This window comes from Chelmon rostratus, chromosome 4 (assembly GCF_017976325.1).
Source record: "Chelmon rostratus isolate fCheRos1 chromosome 4, fCheRos1.pri, whole genome shotgun sequence".
Classification (NCBI taxonomy): domain Eukaryota; kingdom Metazoa; phylum Chordata; class Actinopteri; order Chaetodontiformes; family Chaetodontidae; genus Chelmon; species Chelmon rostratus.
In genome coordinates, this window is record NC_055661.1 from 19,251,027 (window position 1) to 19,268,497 (window position 17,471).

Here is a 17,471-nt window from a genome sequence, read left to right on the forward strand (position 1 = left end):
TCCTCCATCCCTGCTTGTGAACGACTGAGCCTTTCCAGGATGCTCCTTTCATACCCAATCATGATACTATCACCTGTTACCAATCAACCTGTTTACCTGTGGAATGATCCAAACAGGTGTTTTTGGAGCATTCCACAACTTTCCCAGTCTTTTGTTGCTCCTGTGCCAACTTGTTTGAAACGTGTTGCTGCATCAAATTCAGAATAAGCAAATATTTATAAAAATCAATGAAGCTGATGAGGTGAGACATTAAATACATTGTCTTTGTGCTGTTCTTAATTGAATATATGTCAAAAATGATTAGCAGATGATCAGATCACATTGTTTTATTTATGTTTTACACAGCATCCTCCTCCTTTTTAGAACTAGATTAGATGGTAATTATACAAATGGTTCTATGTAACACATACAAAACATGTTATTATATATACCACTAGCATAGCAAAAAGAGGCAATACAATCACCCAAAGTTGAAAGATTATTATTGTAATAACATTTTCAGGATTGTAACATTTCAAAGCCAGAATCTTGTTTGTGGTTGTATGGTTTATGGCTCATCTACAATGCTATGTACTGTATTCTATGAGAGGCAATAAATCACTGCTGTGCTGTGCAATCCACAGTGGAATGGATAAATGGGAAACAGAAACAAATCAAACTTAGTGGTATTAGGTATTCATTTAAGGCTACTGTGCACATTCCCATTATCAAAAACATTCACTCAGTGTCAACTTGGATTTTTGGTCATTGACAATAAACAGTTAAAAAACATTTTACAGGTTGAGACAATGTGAACGTAGCTGACTCCAGTGTGAAACTCGTGGGTTTGTTTGCATCTACACAGCGAAATACCAGAATCTGACAAAGGTAATACTTGAGAGTGAATGTCTTGAAAATTATATGGTGGTAGGTCTGTTTGCATGAGACATTATTCCTATTACTTAGAAGAAAATGTGAATTTTGTTACATAGACTCCGAAAGAGAGTTAGTTCCGCACACACGTAATAGACATTAACAAAAAAGACAGAGACAGATCAAAGAGATGCATCAGTAAAAGGATAATTCATGAAAAGACATTAGTGTGCATTAAAACACTGAGCATGCAGGTACATGGTTTGTTGTGCATTAAAAAAAGAAAATTACAAACACTGCTTTTCATATTTTGATCACTTTACAGTGCCTTGGCTTTTACTTTGGCATTTGATGCTGTAACCTTGACAACAGCAGGACGACAGCAGACCATTGTTCTTTATTGAGATGAGATGAAACGCTGATCATTGATGATACAACAGCAATGGACATTCTTGATGTATCAAAACCATCAAGACCAACTCAGCTGCAGGCAAAAAGGATCAAACATGTTTTTGACCAAGATGTCCTAAAGCTTGCATGAGGAGAGACTACGATAACTCCCAAAGAACTCTTATCAAGCGAGGATTTTTGGCAAATACTGAATCTCCTCAGTGGGAATGAATCAAGAATGTTGTACTCAATTTACAAATGATGGAGAGAGATATGCAAGCACGATGAAAACTCTTCCAAAAACCAATTTCAGCCTGCTGTTATTCAAAAATCAAAACTACAGCAATTATTCTGAATATCTGCATAAACTGTTCCCCTTTATAATCCGTAACAACATTTTTAAATGTTGATTTTACTCCAGTCAAAATGGATCATGTTTCCCCTCCTTTTCCTCCTTGTGTTTTCCTTCTCCCTCTGTCTCCCGTACATCTCTTCCTCGTCTGTCCGGCGTGAGTGTGTTTCACTGCAGGGCGAGGCTGACCTCACCTGTCTCCATCCATGCCCTGTCTGTCTGCGTCCTCAGAAAGGACAGGATCCAACACTCATCAGGCCTACTCCTCCTCGAGCCGTCTCCAAGTTCTGGTATATCCTGCTAGTCTCCATCAAAACAATTAACTCGTTTTGGTCTCCTGTCTTCTCTGTCTGAGTGTGGCATTTTGGGTCCTTTAAACTCGCAAGATTAACATCTTTATGTGAAATGATCGACAGCAACTGGAGGCCAAAAGTGGACTCCAAATACCCACTACTGAAATCTCAGAGTGAATTCTTCATTCAATTCCAGCACAGATTCAGATTAAATGTATTTGAGCACTGTAGAGCTGATAAAGTTCTGGCTTGCTATATATGTCAGAAGGTGGATATGCTACAAAGGTGTATGAAAAGCAACTTGAGATGAGTTTGAGTGTGTGTGGAGAGAAAGAGCACCGTCTCACAGTCCAATGATTGGTCAGAATGAGTAAGAATTGACTTGTGCAGACTACATATTAAACAATCTCATGTGGTCTGCATAATATTTTAATACATTGATTTAGTTATAAAGGCCACCGTCATCTGAATTTGTGGGAGTCTCAGTATATGAGAGTGTTCAGTCCTTAGTTATTGCATTTAGTTTGTGGTTGTAAATAGTGCCACTATGTTACTGTCTGGGGCAGCCACCCATAGATTGTTTGACAGCTTCTTCCAAAGACTTTCTGGTTACCAGTAGCCGAACTACGCCCTCATTCTTCTTTGTCAGTCTTTTACGAGCCCGGTCGTGGGTCACCATGGTCATGTCCCAGCCATTCACCTGGGAGGAAGAAAAGAAATGTGTTTGAAAAAAGGTGTCGCCATTCTCTCAAATTTAAGCTAGCAGTAAGTTGATTAACAGGAGGAGTGCGGCGAGGTCTGCTCCTGATGCACAGCTCGTCTGACTCTCTAGTGTACACATGGTGCCATCTTGTGGAGTCAGACCAAAGCTCTGTTTCACTGCACACCTGCATTATTTTGTCGCCCATCCTCAAGCCTGCCTCGTCTGCCGGTCCTCCTGGTGTTATCCTGGTCACGTAGATGCCCTGTGGACAACGCGAACACATTCATTACTCATACAGACAATCTAAAAACCTAAAACAAATTAACATGTAGATGTTCAACAAATACAGTAATATAATACAGTCTCTCTAGTTTGATTGAAATCCTTGGATTATTCTTATTTCACTGTTCAAGTATCATTATTAATGAACTCTATCTACAAACTGGGGTGGGTGAATTGCTAAAAAGGAAAATCCTCAATATTATCCACATTGTGAAAGTAAAACAATTTCAATTTTCATTTAATTATCTTGATTCAAATCTCTTCATTATGATGACAATATGACATTAAAGCATGTTGAGATTCATAACTTTAAAGGGGGAATACTCAGCCCTAGAGTTCGATCGGTCTAATGATGATTAATATTCACGACTACGGTCAAAAACATGGCTTCTTATATCCAGCACATTAACCAAGAATAACTCCAGAGCTAAGACTGCAACTACCATTATTTTGTTAACTTGATGCTCATAATTTGATTAATCAATTGATCATTTTGTCTAGAAAATGTAAGAAAATAGTGAAAAATGCCCATCACACATGGATTGTGTTGTTCAATCAACAATGAAATAACACAGAGAAAAGCAGAAATTCCTCACATTTGAGAAGCTGGGGCCAACACATTTTTGACATGGTTGCTTGAGTGATCAATTGATTTTAAAAATAGTTTGTTCTCTGTCGATTGACTAGTTGACTGATCGCCCTAGCACCACTCCCAGCACATACTTCAAGTCAAAGGCCCATTGTTCTTTTAAGAATAAGTGTTCAGAAGTATGGATGAGACAAGATCCCTTGCACAGCTCTGTGGGAAAGCTCTAGTAATGCTCATAAACATGTCAAGAATATCGAAAGGAAAGCCTGAAGGGTCAAAAGGTAAAAGCTAATATCTAATCCTGAAGGAAAGTGATTATTCCTCTGTAAAAGGGTATCTGTGCCCAGGATCTGTTGGGTCATTTCCTTCTCTCCAGCTCACACTGCATAAACACATTCAGCAGGTAAGATACGACATTGTGTAAACCCACAGTTTTCCTTTCTATGACAGTGAGCGGAGTCTGGTTTGTTCCCACCTGAGGCTGCAGGCGATGTGTTCAGGCCTGCCCCTCATATATAGCTCGCCAAAGCACTGCTCTAGTAGTGTGCAGTGTGCTGCAGCAGGACAGGGATGTGATCAGGAAGAGAAGAAAAGTCAGCTTCGTACCATATTATAGACTATTATAGTTTTGTGTTCCAAAAAGACCCTGCATTCCAAGGAAAGACTGAAAGATCACATCATAGAATGAACTTCACTGCTGTCTCTGCCTGATGTGAATTAGAAAACTACAACAGGAGTGATCGTCAGATATTTTCTCTACTTTATGCTTTTAGTGTTTTTATGAATTGTCTCTGCTGTATTATCTTGGTGTGTTTTGAATTGTCCATGTGTAGTATTGAACCCCCAACTATGCATAACAATCTCTAAGTCAATGATAATTATAGGATTTTTGTTTAAGCAAAATAATTAAAATGTATTTTACTTAATGAGATTACTTAAGTTTAACTTACTACCATTTGTTTTTTGAGTAATTGAGCACAAAATTGTTAGAAATAGAAATTTTGTCCTGATGACTTACACCTGGCTGCATCATTTATAGAACTACAATACAATTATATGCAATTACAACTGTATACAATTGCAATACATAAAGAGCTGATGGACACACACACATGCACACACAAACACAAATAGACTTACTTTGTCAGTCTTGTCCTCAGAGAAGGGGTTCTGCCCAGGGTCCTGGTCTATCCCTCCTCCAATACTGAAGCCCAAGATCAGATTATCTCCCTGCCGCAACTTCTGGATCTCAATTCGTTGCTGTTCGACAGAAGAAAAAAAATAGAATCACCACCTTGCAGTAGCTTGTATGCCTCTGCCAGCCATGACACGTTTGATTCCAATCATTTCTAGTGAGAAACATGTTGTCTTCACTTAGAGGCTACTTTTCCAGAGGAGCACAGAGGACTGATAGAGCGCTTCGTCACATGGTGCAACAACAGTCACCTGAAGTCCGATATCAGCTAAACTAATTAGCTTGTGCTGGATGACAATACTTCAAATATGGATGTTGATGCAAAGAAGCTATAAACTGTAAAAGGGAGATGTTTCACACACATCTTCAACCCAAAAGCACAGAAGATCTATATAATCAGCACAGTTTCAAGGTAGAAGCCCAAGATTAGTGTCACCAATTCAGCATCTGACCAAATGTGAAATATGGTTATCTTATCTTGTCTCCCCTTCTGTTCCTGAGTTATAGTGCTGAATAATGGTCAGAAAAGTGTTTTTGCAGAACAATATGATGTCACAGTGCACAGTGAACTTTTGCTACAATTAGAATATGAATTCTTGAGTTATGGTCAAAAATGGGTTCTGTGAGCTCACAGTGACCTTTGACCACCGAAATCTAATCAGTTCATCTTTGAGTCCAAAATGAACTTTTGTGCAAAACTTGACATGCAATTCCCTCACATTCATTCACGAGAATGTGACAGGCGGAAGTACTCTATGTACAGAAGTACGGACAGATGGATGGACAACCCGAACACATGATGCCTTCAGACATGGCTGTCGGCGAAGTGGGAGCATAAAACCAAAATCAGATTAATCTTCATAGGGCATTACACAACCTGATTCAAAACCATGACACACATAACACATTTTGTTTATAACTATTGTTACACAGCAACAAGTCCTTGATCAGGAAAACAGTGGACACTGGATAGTGGCAGTGTCCTCATGTGTCAGAGATCTGAACCACCGCTCTCTCAGAGCTGTGGCAATACTGTCTCTACATCAGTTCTTGTTGATTAAAGACACTCCAGTTCTTACTGTGTGAGAGGAACAACTGTTTTTCTTTAGATGTAATAGTCCAACTAAAAACCATCACTCCTAAAACACTCCTTGAAAGTTCCTGAAATCATTTATCTGGCTAATAAAGACTTAAGCTAAAAAGTCATACATGTTTTTTCAATGAAATGGGGCACTCTGGATGTTATTTTCTGGTAACTGTCATTAACCACAACTGCAACAGGTACATTATTGAAAATACTGCAAAAGGAAAAGAAAAGGTTTGATATCAACTCTCAGTGACATTCAGCTTGTCATCGACATGTAAAAATGCAGCAGTGATTTATCCACCACAGACAGGTTTCACAGCATGACACATGGTGGATTTCAGAGGCTGTTGCCTCGTAATTGAAGTCCATAGCGGAACAGAGACTTTATTCGTGGAGCCCTGCCCTTGACACTGACAAGCAGCTGCAGGCTCACTAACCAGACGGACAGATGACTCTGACAGTAGGCCTCCTCACAACACAAAGACTGCCTGTGTGTGTGTGTGGTGATGAATAACCAGACATTCACTGAAGTGTTGTGGCCGATACAATGAAGTCTGAGGATGTCTGGAACTTTGACAATACTGAGTAAGTGTCTGTCAGTCAGTCAGGAATTGCAGGCACGATTACATATTTCTCTCTCCTAGTAAAAAGAGATTTCTAAGCCTGACTGGTTCAAAAAAAAAAAAAATAGTCAAACTATAAATGGGAGACTACTTGTACACAAACAGGCTCATTTGTATATCTGGACTGAGAGGAGACTATGCGTACTCGCAATGCAGATTATTAGATTTATTAGATTTATTAGCATAATTAAGATGAAATTTAAATTAAAGTAAAACCAATAAATTGGGCATGCCAATACACTGGCTGAAATCAGCTCACTGCAGATTTGGCATTTTTTGCGTACATGTCACCTGACAAGTAACAAGTAGATACTCTAAAAAAACATGGCAAAAAATACATTCGACATCATTTAGAGAGTGTTTTTCAAGCTCTGACAAGTCCCTGTTTCAACTGTTTAAGTGTCCCACTCAGTACATATCTCCATCAGAACTCTTTGGTTACTAAATATAAGTGATCCTTAATGAAAAATGTTGTTCACGTTATGTGTTTAGTAAAAAATGAAGAAAAAAGCATACTGGCTGATATATTGTAATATAAAGGCTGATGTAACTCTCCCATATCAATTTAAGAGTCTGCCGCAGGAATACAGCATTAGTTAGGGTATAATAAATATCACTGTCACAGGATGACAGTCAGTCATCGCTGGCTTCTGAAATGGTTTACTAAAGAATCGAGCAGCAATGTGCTTCTTCATTTGTCCAAGAACTTGGCAAGTTTTCAGTTAGACATCAATGATATACTAATTTGAAGGGTCTGTTACTGATAGTGGAGGCCACATTACGACAAACAGTAAGAAGTTAGCCTCCATACTTCCTTAAAACTTACCTGCTTCCAACCCCCCTCACATGTGACATCTTTGCAACCCAAAATCCCTGCCATCTCAATCATGTCTCTCTCACACTTGTTAGGCTAAATAATAAAGATCCATTTGCAACCTTGAGAATTCCTATAGCATTTGAATGCAGCGCACATAACAATACAACCCAACCGTACTTTATATTCGGTGACTTTTTATTCAAGTCGACCAGGAAGACCGAAACGCACCGATGGTGACGCCCATCTGTGAGAGTAGAGAGCTCTCAAGACGTTCACATGCCTTTTAATTTACAGTCGACAGCAACATGTTAGCTGTAGTTTCTATCCCTCTTCGATGGCCCAGTTCCTGTTGCAGTGATTTCACGAGTTATTTGGTTAAATTCACCACTGAGGACATTTTTCAACGTGGAAAATGCTATTAAATGGCTACTGACGGGGTCAGCTGCTTCCACGGTGTACACTTCAGCTAAACAAAGAAAGTAATGTTATAGATAATACAGCTAGCAAACGTTACTGAGAGCACCGCTGCTAACTCACAACAGTTCAATCAGAGTTAAGCGCTGATACGGTTTTACGTTAACGTCGGACCAGAAACTGAACAATAGAGTCCCGCTGAATGGGAACAGCCCCGCTCCCAAACTTACCACAACAGCAGTCACCGGCTGTCCTGGGACGAAAGACATGGTGTCGCTCGGAAGTTTAAGCTTGGAAGCGTAGAGACTTTAAACGACTGTTGTCTTAAAAGTCGAAGAAAAACAGAGGTTTCAACGATGGGACAAGTTCCTAGATGACTACATGAGTCCAGCAGGCTGATCCCTGGATGGAAACCAACGGCTTCCCAGATGACGTCACCCGGCCTCCTGGCTTATCAGCGCTACGTGTTTAGCAGCACGGGGTAGCCAGGGAGGGCGGTGTTTAACAGCTGCCCGTCGCCCCACTGACTCTGTGAAGACATGCGTTACAAATCAAACTTTCCGAAGGATTGTTGGTCCTGTGAGAGGTCCGCCAAACGGCTGGGTGTTTTCCTTAAAAGGAGTCGGCAAATAGCGACCTCATGTGTGAACCTGCACAGACAGTCCAGCCAATCTACTTGAGGAATATTCTGAGGTACCACCGCAGCTGCAAAGGCTTGAGACCCTTCTTTAAGTTATGAGGGAAAAACAGTCGACCAGGTGCACTAGTAAGCTATGTAGCTGTTCTAATTTTGCAAAATAACTAGTTTTGATCATGTTCCTAATATTTTGTTTATTTCTATAATTATGAAAAGGGTTTTTTTTATCATTCTTAAATGATTATGTATTGGGTTTATTTTCCTGTCAGCAATGGGGCTTCATAATAAGCCTATTTGTGCTTCTATTTAAGTAAAATGTGAGAGGCAATTCTGCATGAGTAGGACACTGTAGTGCACAGTGGGGGAAAGTAACTAAGGGCATTAACTGCATTTAAATGGAGTTGATGCAGCCTACTTGAGTCATTGTAGGCTACTTTGTATTTATACTTTACTTCAGAGCCAAAAAATGAAGTTTTGACTCCACTTCAGTTTTTAACATCTACAGCTACAAGTTATTGTAGTCAACAGTCAACAAAACATAAGATCAGTTTGTGAAATTTGCTGCATTAGCTTTAGTTAATAATGTAAAATCTGACTTTTACATTGCATGCAGTATTTCATGGAACGATCTAAATACCACCAAGGTGTACTCACTGTATATTCTTTGAGCACCTGATGCCATTTACTTCCACTAGGTGGTAGTCTATAATAAGACAGAACTGATGTGACTACCATACACCTTATAATCCTCATTGACCACTGCCATTGTCAAAACTTAAAATATTTGAATGTTGTTTTTATCTAGTCAAATATATAAGGAATAACTTAAGAATGTCTCAATCTATCTAATTATTGGAAACAATAAAGCATATAAACTGCTTATAAAAAACACTGAGGTCGTTATGCAGATGACATTTTTGTTGGCACTTCGTGAGAACATTTACAGTAAAATGAGAAAAGTATGGGATAGGAAGGGACTGCAATGTCATACAGGTTCCTGGTCAAATCAAAATCCCAGGCCATCACAACACCACAGCATGCACCCCAACACTGAGTGAAGAGGATGTAACAAAAGCCCTACCATTCAAAGACCAGAGTGAGTAATGAAGGAAATGAGGAAGAAGAGGACAGGGGACATGAGGAACTGCACAGAGCAGAAACAGAAGCTATGCAAATCTAAATTATTGGTGAATAAACTGGGGCGTCCCTGATTTGTCATAGTCAAAATCGCATAAGTCCCCTGTTTTAAACTGCAGACAGATGGTAGAGTAATATTAAGTATGTGCCATGAAGCAAGGGATTGCAAACAGCTATAACTGGAAGCCAATATAGACTAAACAAGAAAGTTGATTTGTTAGCTCAGCCATGTCACGAAATTAGAAGCCTTCGACATATTATGTAATCATAGACATAAATGTGAAATATTATTGAGCTCACATGCTTTATAATTCTTATCTCTAGCTGTTATGACTACAAAACAAAGTTCTGACCAAGCCATTTACAGTAAAAATGAAATGATGTGTTTGGGGAAATACGTAAAGGTGAATTGTACTCACCTGTATGCTTCTACCTTTGAAACAAGTTTGACCAATATCAGCGTCTGCTTCTTCCAGCTTCCCTAATCATAACGCTGATAGCAGATCAGCATCTGATGCTACAGGACAGTATGACTTGTGTATTCAAAGCAGCTAACAATTTCATTTCTGATTTACATATGCTGCATAATACTTCCTCCTACTGCCTTGTCATACTTTGTTACATGACCAAAGAGGCATAGAAAACATGTAACCTTTAAAATCCGAGCCAGGGAAGAAGCCTGCGTAGATTACTTCTTCTTGTGTAACAATGTTGATCTTCGTTATCTCTGGTGAATAAACGGACCAATAAATAAAAGCATTTACCAGGCGCTGGCACTAGTTACAGCCACACGAAGAGAGCAGATTACTCTGTTTTGCGCTATTAACAACTGAGGAACAACTGTAGCCGAGTCCTAAACAAAGCAAATTCTGCACCTTTGATTCAGTTGTGTAAAGGAAAGGGAGAAGTAGTTTGCACATTGTATATTGCAAGCTCCCAAAATGATAAAGGAATAGTTCGACATTTGGGAAATGGAAAATGAGAATCTTCAGGCTGCTGGTGGGAGTCTGGGAAACAGGGTGAAACAGCTTGCTTGGGCTAGGGTTAAGGTTCGGTTCAGGGTCAGGGTCAGGGTTTTTATGCTTCGGTTTTTGGATGGAATAAACAGCCGAGTAATCATGTGGTAATTATTGAATTTTACAGGTGCTCGTGGGCAGATTTGTTTCCTGTGCTGTTTTCCCCATTTCCAGTCTTTGTGTTAGGATAAGCTAATTGGCTGCTGGGTGGAGCCGCATATTTATCAGAAAGAAAGCAAATAAAGGTCCTACAATGTCAATGGCGCAGACAAACATTCACACAAACACATATCTTCAATGTCGAAACAGAACATTATTAAACTTTTTTAAGGTTACAATTTTCTTTGTATGCTGCTTTCGTCCTGCACCTGCACCCTCTCGGGGTTGGATGTTCATGTTCAGTTGAATGACTCTCCACCTTCTTTGTCTCGATTCAGTCATGTTCCAGTCATTCCACAATCCACTGATCAATCCATCTGTACGTTGTTTTCTATGGGAACAGTTGTGTATCAGTAGCCTGGGGCAAAAGGTGGAGGCTGGTGGTACTCCTGAGGTAACCCTCCACCAGTCGACCTCACATCACTTCTGCTGTTGGAAAACTGTGGACCGGTTTGCTCCCCTGCGATCTCCTGGTACTCATTGTCAGTGTTTCCACTCCTGTCAGTCGCCTCCACGTTAATCTCTGTGTACATAAGCTCCTGAGATGTGCTTCTCTTCTTTTGGAATTTCTTCTTGAGGTTCTTTAGGTTGCTGACGACTGACAGCTTGGCTTCCTGGTTCTTTGCAGACTGGATATTGGCCCCAGATGAGTTTTCAGAGGCTGTGGGCGTGGAGGGATTCTCAGGCGCAGAGACTGTTCTGATGCAAGTCTGGTTCTGCTTCAGTGGAGGAACCGAGGTCCGGGCAGGGACTTCAGGAGCCTGGTTAGACGGAGGGTTGTCGGCTGTGTATTTGTTTCTGGTCATTGGCAGAGGCTGGAGATCACGAACGTGAAACATACAGCATGGAGATTTGTTAGAAATTAAAACTAATCCTTAATGTTTAAACCACTGAAAACCTGCACCATACAAATCTTTGGTATATCTCGAAAGCATTAAGTCATCATGATTGAATAAGCAACACTTTAAGGTTAAATGTATTTTTAAGAGTCAAAAACATACAACTGTGTGGATGTGATTTGGAAACAGCCCCCGCAGCTGCCATTAGAGTTTGTTTTAAAGATTTCCCTTTAAGGTTTCCCCTGTCCTCCTAAAACCAGTGAAAAAAGTATCAACAGGGACACTAAAATCTCTCATGTGAAACAACCAAACCTCTTAAAAGCTTGGGAAAAAATGATGTGTTCATATGGGAGCCCATCACCAGCATCCTGTTTGTTACCAACAGGAAGCTGCTTCCAATAAAAACATTTTAAAGTCTTGAGAATCCTTTTGGTCTCACAACATTTAAGAATCTAAGAATTTAAAGAATTAAAACAATCGGTTAACTGTTTTAGCACTAGACAATATCTAAAACAACTATGATCACCGTTACCGTGGCTGAAAGAGGGGAGGTGGCATGTGGGTATTCCTCTTCCAAACTAGGGTAGAGTCTGTTTGGCTGGCTGTTTGGAGACAGGATTGCAGAGTTCCTCAGGTTGTTTGGTCGATGAGGAAGGGCAGGTGGGATATCTTTCTGTGAAGTCGGTTGACTTTCGCTGGGAAGCTGGAAGTTGTTTGCCAGCAAACTGGCGTTACTGTGCGGATGTCTTTGGGGGAACAGCAGTTCTGCATAGTCGGTGTTGTCATTCGAGGTCTTACGTAGGATCAGAAAAAGAGAGAGAGAGAAAAACAGAACAATTTGTGATTTGTTCTCTTTTTGCATGGTGCACAGGTGGCAAGCAAACACGCAAACATTGTGGTTTTGAATGGTGATCGTGACCCAGTTTTAACTCTAAAAGAACTCATTGTAATGCCTGAAAGCAAAAATGTAGTGTTGCTGAGTTCATTTCATATAAGCTGCAAACCACACATTAATGATGTATGGACCGACTGTAGGATTATAAAACATTTCCTCACCTGTCCACAAGCGACAGTCAGCACGTCACTGAAAGGCATGATGGGAGTTCTACGATGAAAGTCCACCAGGTCCTGCAGAAACCGGTGACGCCTGTTCTCCCCTACTATGATGTATTGGCCATCCTCCAGTGCATCAATCATGAAATGTCTGCAGCGGTCCTCAGCACTAAGGATCAAAGAGGATGCATTAAGAACAGAGTGAACAGAGCTGGACTTTGAGCTGTAGGACTGAGTGTGTGAGTGTAAACTGAGTGTAAAATAAAGCTTCTTTCAATCCTGCAAACATTCACCGGTGCGAGAGAGTGTAGCCAATCCTGCTCTCGCTGACTCTGATGAGGAAGTAGCCCGGAGGCTTGGACATCAGCAGTTCCTCCGCCGTCCTGCACAGATAATTAGCATGCAGTTTAATTACCACAGACAAAAACACCTGTCACACGCGCTCTTTAATCTGTAATTGATCTGACGAATGTACGGAGTTGCACTGCATGTGAGCACGTAACAAAATGTTCTTATCATGCATGAGCTTAGTTAAATAGAGAGGCCCGATGAATGCTGTGCATTATAGTGTTGTAAGTAAACTGGATAAAGTACAACATTCCTAGTAATAATCCACACATATCATCCATTATACAAGGTATTGAATGTGTACACTGGCTGTGGAGGAAGCATTCACTCATTATAAGAAGGAATTAGGAACTAGAAAATAGTACACTGGCACAGTCCACCACTCAAGAGACTACTTCACTGACAATGTGATTAATGTGTATAATACGTATATGTGTGTATATTCTGTGTTTGTTGAAGTAAACCTGCAGTGATCTAGTTTTGCTTGTTGGAGGATATCACTGTTAAGATTTTGTGGTTTAATGTTTTACCATCAATTAAAAGAGAGAGCTTCCTGAAAGATTTTTATTACTTCCTGAATATTTGACATTTTGGTGATTCAGAATTTGCCCCATTTAGATTTTTTTTAGACTTTTGTATTTTTTTACTCATTATTCTTGTTGTGTGGCTGCATGTTATGAAAACAATGACTGCATGCTGGGACCCAACGCTGTGTACAATTTATAAAACATGGCTCTCCACATTCCTCCCTGTCTGACTCCACTGCTTCAGATGGCGGACGGTGATAGGCCTTGTGAACTTACTTCCTGGAAATGATCCCATGAAACCATTCTGGGACTACACCGTTCCTGATCACAGACCGGAGCTGGGACTCTGTGAACCAGACGAAAGCATTGTGCTGTCCTTGCAACGTGTGACTCCACTCCATCATCCTGGGAAGCAGCTCATTTAATCCTCTGTTGTGTCTGATGGGAAATTCACTGAGCAGAGAGGTTTCGTTGTAATGTCATACAGCTCACTGAGTCCATACATAAGGAACTACATAAAGTACATACTGTACAGACACCACAGACCACATACAGACATATGAGCTGTCAGCAAACAGATGTTCTGGATAACTAGCAGACTATACGCTCAAATGCCCTGGATTTAATGTCTCACAACAATACTGCATCATTCTGCTTCTTGATCCCTGTCCATGTTTAATGTTCCTCTTTTAATGATCATGTCAGTAAATGTGCTGTCAGGTGAGGTCGATGGTGTGATGTGATGTCAGCACTGCTCCTCAGTTTTACATTAACAGAAACTACATAATACATTAAATAAAGACATTTTACAGTACAAAAAGTAGCCTAGACAGGATAGTCTACCACTCAAATAGTTAAAAATGTTTCTGGTGTTGTCAGTAAAACTCACTCATAGTGCCTCAGAGATTTTCAAAATGCAACTCACAGCTCAGGTTACTCACCTTGTCCGGCAGCTCGGTGATAAAATGACACAGCAGAGCCCGCTCACCTGACAACACCTGCGTGGGGGCGGAGACAAAGCTCACATCCTTGTGAGCAGCTGTTTGTCAGTCATGCGCATTTAGAAAGAGCATTAGCTAAGGTAATCATACAAGACAAAATATTTTCACATAAACTGCAGGAAACAAATGACAGTATATCTGCATTCTGTAGGAATGCAGCCGAGATAAGTGTACCATGAAGCCACAGGTGAGAGGCTTCTGTCCTGACCTCTTCAGCTGTTGTTACATTTTATTATTTATTAAACCTTTATTTTACCAGGAAAATTGGCCCATTGAGATTAAAAATCTCTTTTCCAAGGGCGTCCTGGCCCTGCTCAGTTATCATTTCATTCAGGTAATTTCATTGATGTTTACCAGCTGTCCAGCTTTATTCCAGGTATGTATTATTCTATAAAGAGAAATGAGATTATCTCAACCTCTGTGCAGCAAATACACTTTTTATTGTCAAAAACATACATATGGACACATGTACAATTGAAATCTAACAGCCCTCTAACAAATAATCTGCTGTTCTGGCCCGAGAGGAACCCCTCACAGACAGGAAGTATCTTGACAATAAACGTCATGGTCTTGGGTGTAATTATTGTTGGTGACATATTAACTATTTAATCCAGTGGCTCAGTGAAAATGCCTGGAGAGCCCCAATAGGGAAAGTAAAGAACCAGTGTGGGAAGTTCCCCTCCCATATGCTGATTATCTAAATAAGAAAAACCTGAATAAAGGTCAAAGTCTTACTGCCTCGATGGTGCACGAAGCAGAAGTGATGAGCTCCACTGCAAATGTTTTTGTGATGTCCTTCTTTACCACTTGCCCACACACACACTCCACCACCTCCCCATCACATGACTGTATTTTCAACTAGTGCAGTTTCACGAGTCACCTTTTGCTCAAGTTCCATCCCCTCAGGCAAACAATTCTCTTTTCTGTTCTTTCAAGCAGCTTTGAAGCTTTCACTTCACTTGTTGATCAAACTTAGTGGGACAGACAACACAAAGGCATGAGGGACAGTAGAAATACTGTAGGTGGCCTAAAATTTTCATTCTCTCATGTTAAGAAGTAGAGAATCACACACACTGATTCGTGGGAAACGTTTTCCTACATCACAGTATCAGTTGCTGGTGAGAGCTGCACCAGAGCATCCCCACCGTCGGAGCTCTGGGTCGTGCTGGTAGTACAGCTCTAGAAGGCAGATACACTCAACTGCAGGCACAGGAAATCCTGGAAAATGGGCGTATTGACATTGTGCTGAAGCTGGTTGGTTGGCTGTAGTCACGTGACTGGAACAGGAAGCAGCTCAGAACACACATTTACTCCAGCTGTAAGGTTGGAGAGGCAGTGTGTGAGGAGAATATGTAAAGTTAGAGAATCATCTTATCAGCATGTCCACTGCTCCAGAATCACTTACTTCTCTCAGGTACAGAGATGCGGCTGTTAGCCCAGCATTCCTGGCAGCGCTTGATCACCTTTACACCGTTTTTGAGCCAAACACTGCACATTCACCTGTTACAGACCAGAAATAAGGAGAGTAGTAGAGCACAGACTAGCAGATGCGTTTGTAACACATGAAACACATAAAATGAAGTATAAATCTAAAAAACACATAAGCAAATTTAATCAGTAATTTAAAGAGCTTTTGGTTTAAAGTGACCCTGAAGTGTTCTTATATTGGACAGGTTTTTAATGACTTCTCAACTCTATATTTAAGTATATAATCCTAATTTAAGGAATACAGCACACCTAGCATAGTGGCACAGATGGGTGTGTATTGTATGTTAATTAACAAGTGCATTATACTTTTCTAGCTGCAGTATGTCTTTATGGTAAATTGAAAGCAAAATAAAACAGGCCAAAATCCAACTGAAGGAAAATAACTTTCTAGGTAAAAATGAGTAAAAATATTGTAATAAATTAGTCCACATTATTAATAGAATTTCACTGTTTTGATTCACATTCGGTTTTTAGATTCACCGCCCGAATGTGTGGGTTTTTTTTGTGTTCATTTTATGTACTCAACTGCTTATTTTAGAAAGACAGGTTTGGTCCTGCTGATATTATGGTTTGTTGAGAAAAAATATATATAATCCTTTAGGAAATTAAATATGATTTTTTTCACCTTCATATAAAATGGGTTTTGGATTAAAAGTGCCACAAGTTCAAGAGTCTCCAGTTGATTACATTTCCTGATTACATGTCACATTCAAATATCGAACAGAAAACACATTTTAACAGAACCTTCCTAAAATTGTTAAACATATTCAATAGTTCACAAGAATCTCCAAAAATAAAAACGTACTAATATAAAAAGCTGATAACATATTTTTTAAGAATTTCATTTTTAATAAATCATCAAAAGTACACATATCTACAAAAGGTGTAGATCAATAAGATTTATGAAGTACAATCATTGTAGATCTTATTTACAATTGCTGAATTATTTATTTCCCATGATATCAGCGACAAATTCCAAATTTAGTAAGGGATTGCTGAAGATATGTTAACACAGAACTGGCAAATTTACGACTGGCTAGAATCACAAATAAGTTCAATCAAAAGAAGAACAGAGTTCATTTTACAGACCAAATTTGAGCCAAAGTCAAGTCTAAAAACCTGCATTATTATCAAGACAGGAACTGGTTTAATCTGTGAGCCAGTTAACAAGATGATTTACATCCACAGGTTAACATCTACGCAGTAACATATGCAATTTAATGACCCTTCAGCGTAGCAAGAAATGATCTGCTCTCCCTGTGAAACATTGGAGATAAATTTCATCAGCTTTCAGTTAATTTCCTATTCTTACATCTGAACAGCTCAACAGAGCAAAAACAACAGAATTTGGAGTGACAGCAGAGAATAAAACAGCAAGGATCCTTTGCACATTTCTAATCTCAAATAAAGCTTGTCAAGTCAAATGTGCAAAGCTTTTTGAGGTTTGCTACGCACCCTGAATGCATAGTTCAGATGGCCATGATACGGGGCCAAAACGAGACGTGGGGATATCTGGAGAGGAGGTAGAGGAGGGGAAGAAGAGACTAGGTGGGGGTGGGTGCATCTGGGGTTCCCAAAAGCATCAACGGGGATGCAAATGCATAAAAGGCTAGAAAAAGTGACATATCAATTAAAGGGAATGTTGGGAATGAGAATGAAAAACATCTCT

The 17,471-nt window shown here is 39.9% G+C and overlaps 2 protein-coding genes across 2 annotated transcripts; both read right to left on the reverse strand.

The window, feature by feature from the left end:
• Nucleotides 1–1,043: 1,043 nt before the first annotated feature.
• On the reverse strand, nucleotides 1,044–8,039 carry tax1bp3 (Tax1 (human T-cell leukemia virus type I) binding protein 3). Its single transcript, XM_041935598.1, has 4 exons — nucleotides 7,828–8,039; nucleotides 4,602–4,721; nucleotides 2,775–2,852; nucleotides 1,044–2,587 (listed from the first exon to the last, which is right to left on the reverse strand). Exons 1-4 carry the CDS (start codon nucleotides 7,864–7,866, stop codon nucleotides 2,438–2,440), a joined length of 387 nt encoding a protein of 128 aa, XP_041791532.1. The 5' UTR covers nucleotides 7,867–8,039; the 3' UTR covers nucleotides 1,044–2,437.
• Nucleotides 8,040–8,790: 751 nt separating this feature from the next.
• hsh2d (hematopoietic SH2 domain containing) lies at nucleotides 8,791–14,255 on the reverse strand. Its single transcript, XM_041935440.1, has 5 exons — nucleotides 13,590–14,255; nucleotides 12,732–12,821; nucleotides 12,442–12,607; nucleotides 11,918–12,178; nucleotides 8,791–11,361 (listed from the first exon to the last, which is right to left on the reverse strand). Exons 1-5 carry the CDS (start codon nucleotides 13,715–13,717, stop codon nucleotides 10,897–10,899), a joined length of 1,110 nt encoding a protein of 369 aa, XP_041791374.1. The 5' UTR covers nucleotides 13,718–14,255; the 3' UTR covers nucleotides 8,791–10,896.
• Between the last annotated feature and the right edge of the window lie 3,216 nt (nucleotides 14,256–17,471).

Coding starts and splice junctions, on each gene's coding strand:
- tax1bp3 (XM_041935598.1), bottom strand. CDS start 7,866: ATGTCTTTCGTCCCAGGACAGCCGGTGACTGCTGTTGTG. Junction 4,722..7,827: donor AGCCGGTGACTGCTGTTGTG/GTAAGTTTGGGA, acceptor TCTGTCGAACAG/CAACGAATTGAGATCCAGAA. Junction 2,853..4,601: donor CTGAGGACAAGACTGACAAA/GTAAGTCTATTT, acceptor CGTTGTCCACAG/GGCATCTACGTGACCAGGAT.
- hsh2d (XM_041935440.1), bottom strand. CDS start 13,717: ATGATGGAGTGGAGTCACACGTTGCAAGGACAGCACAATGCTTTCGTC. Junction 12,608..12,731: donor GGCTACACTCTCTCGCACCG/GTGAATGTTTGC, acceptor TTTGATCCTTAG/TGCTGAGGACCGCTGCAGAC. Junction 11,362..11,917: donor CCTCCCCTCTTTCAGCCACG/GTAACGGTGATC, acceptor CGTGATCTCCAG/CCTCTGCCAATGACCAGAAA.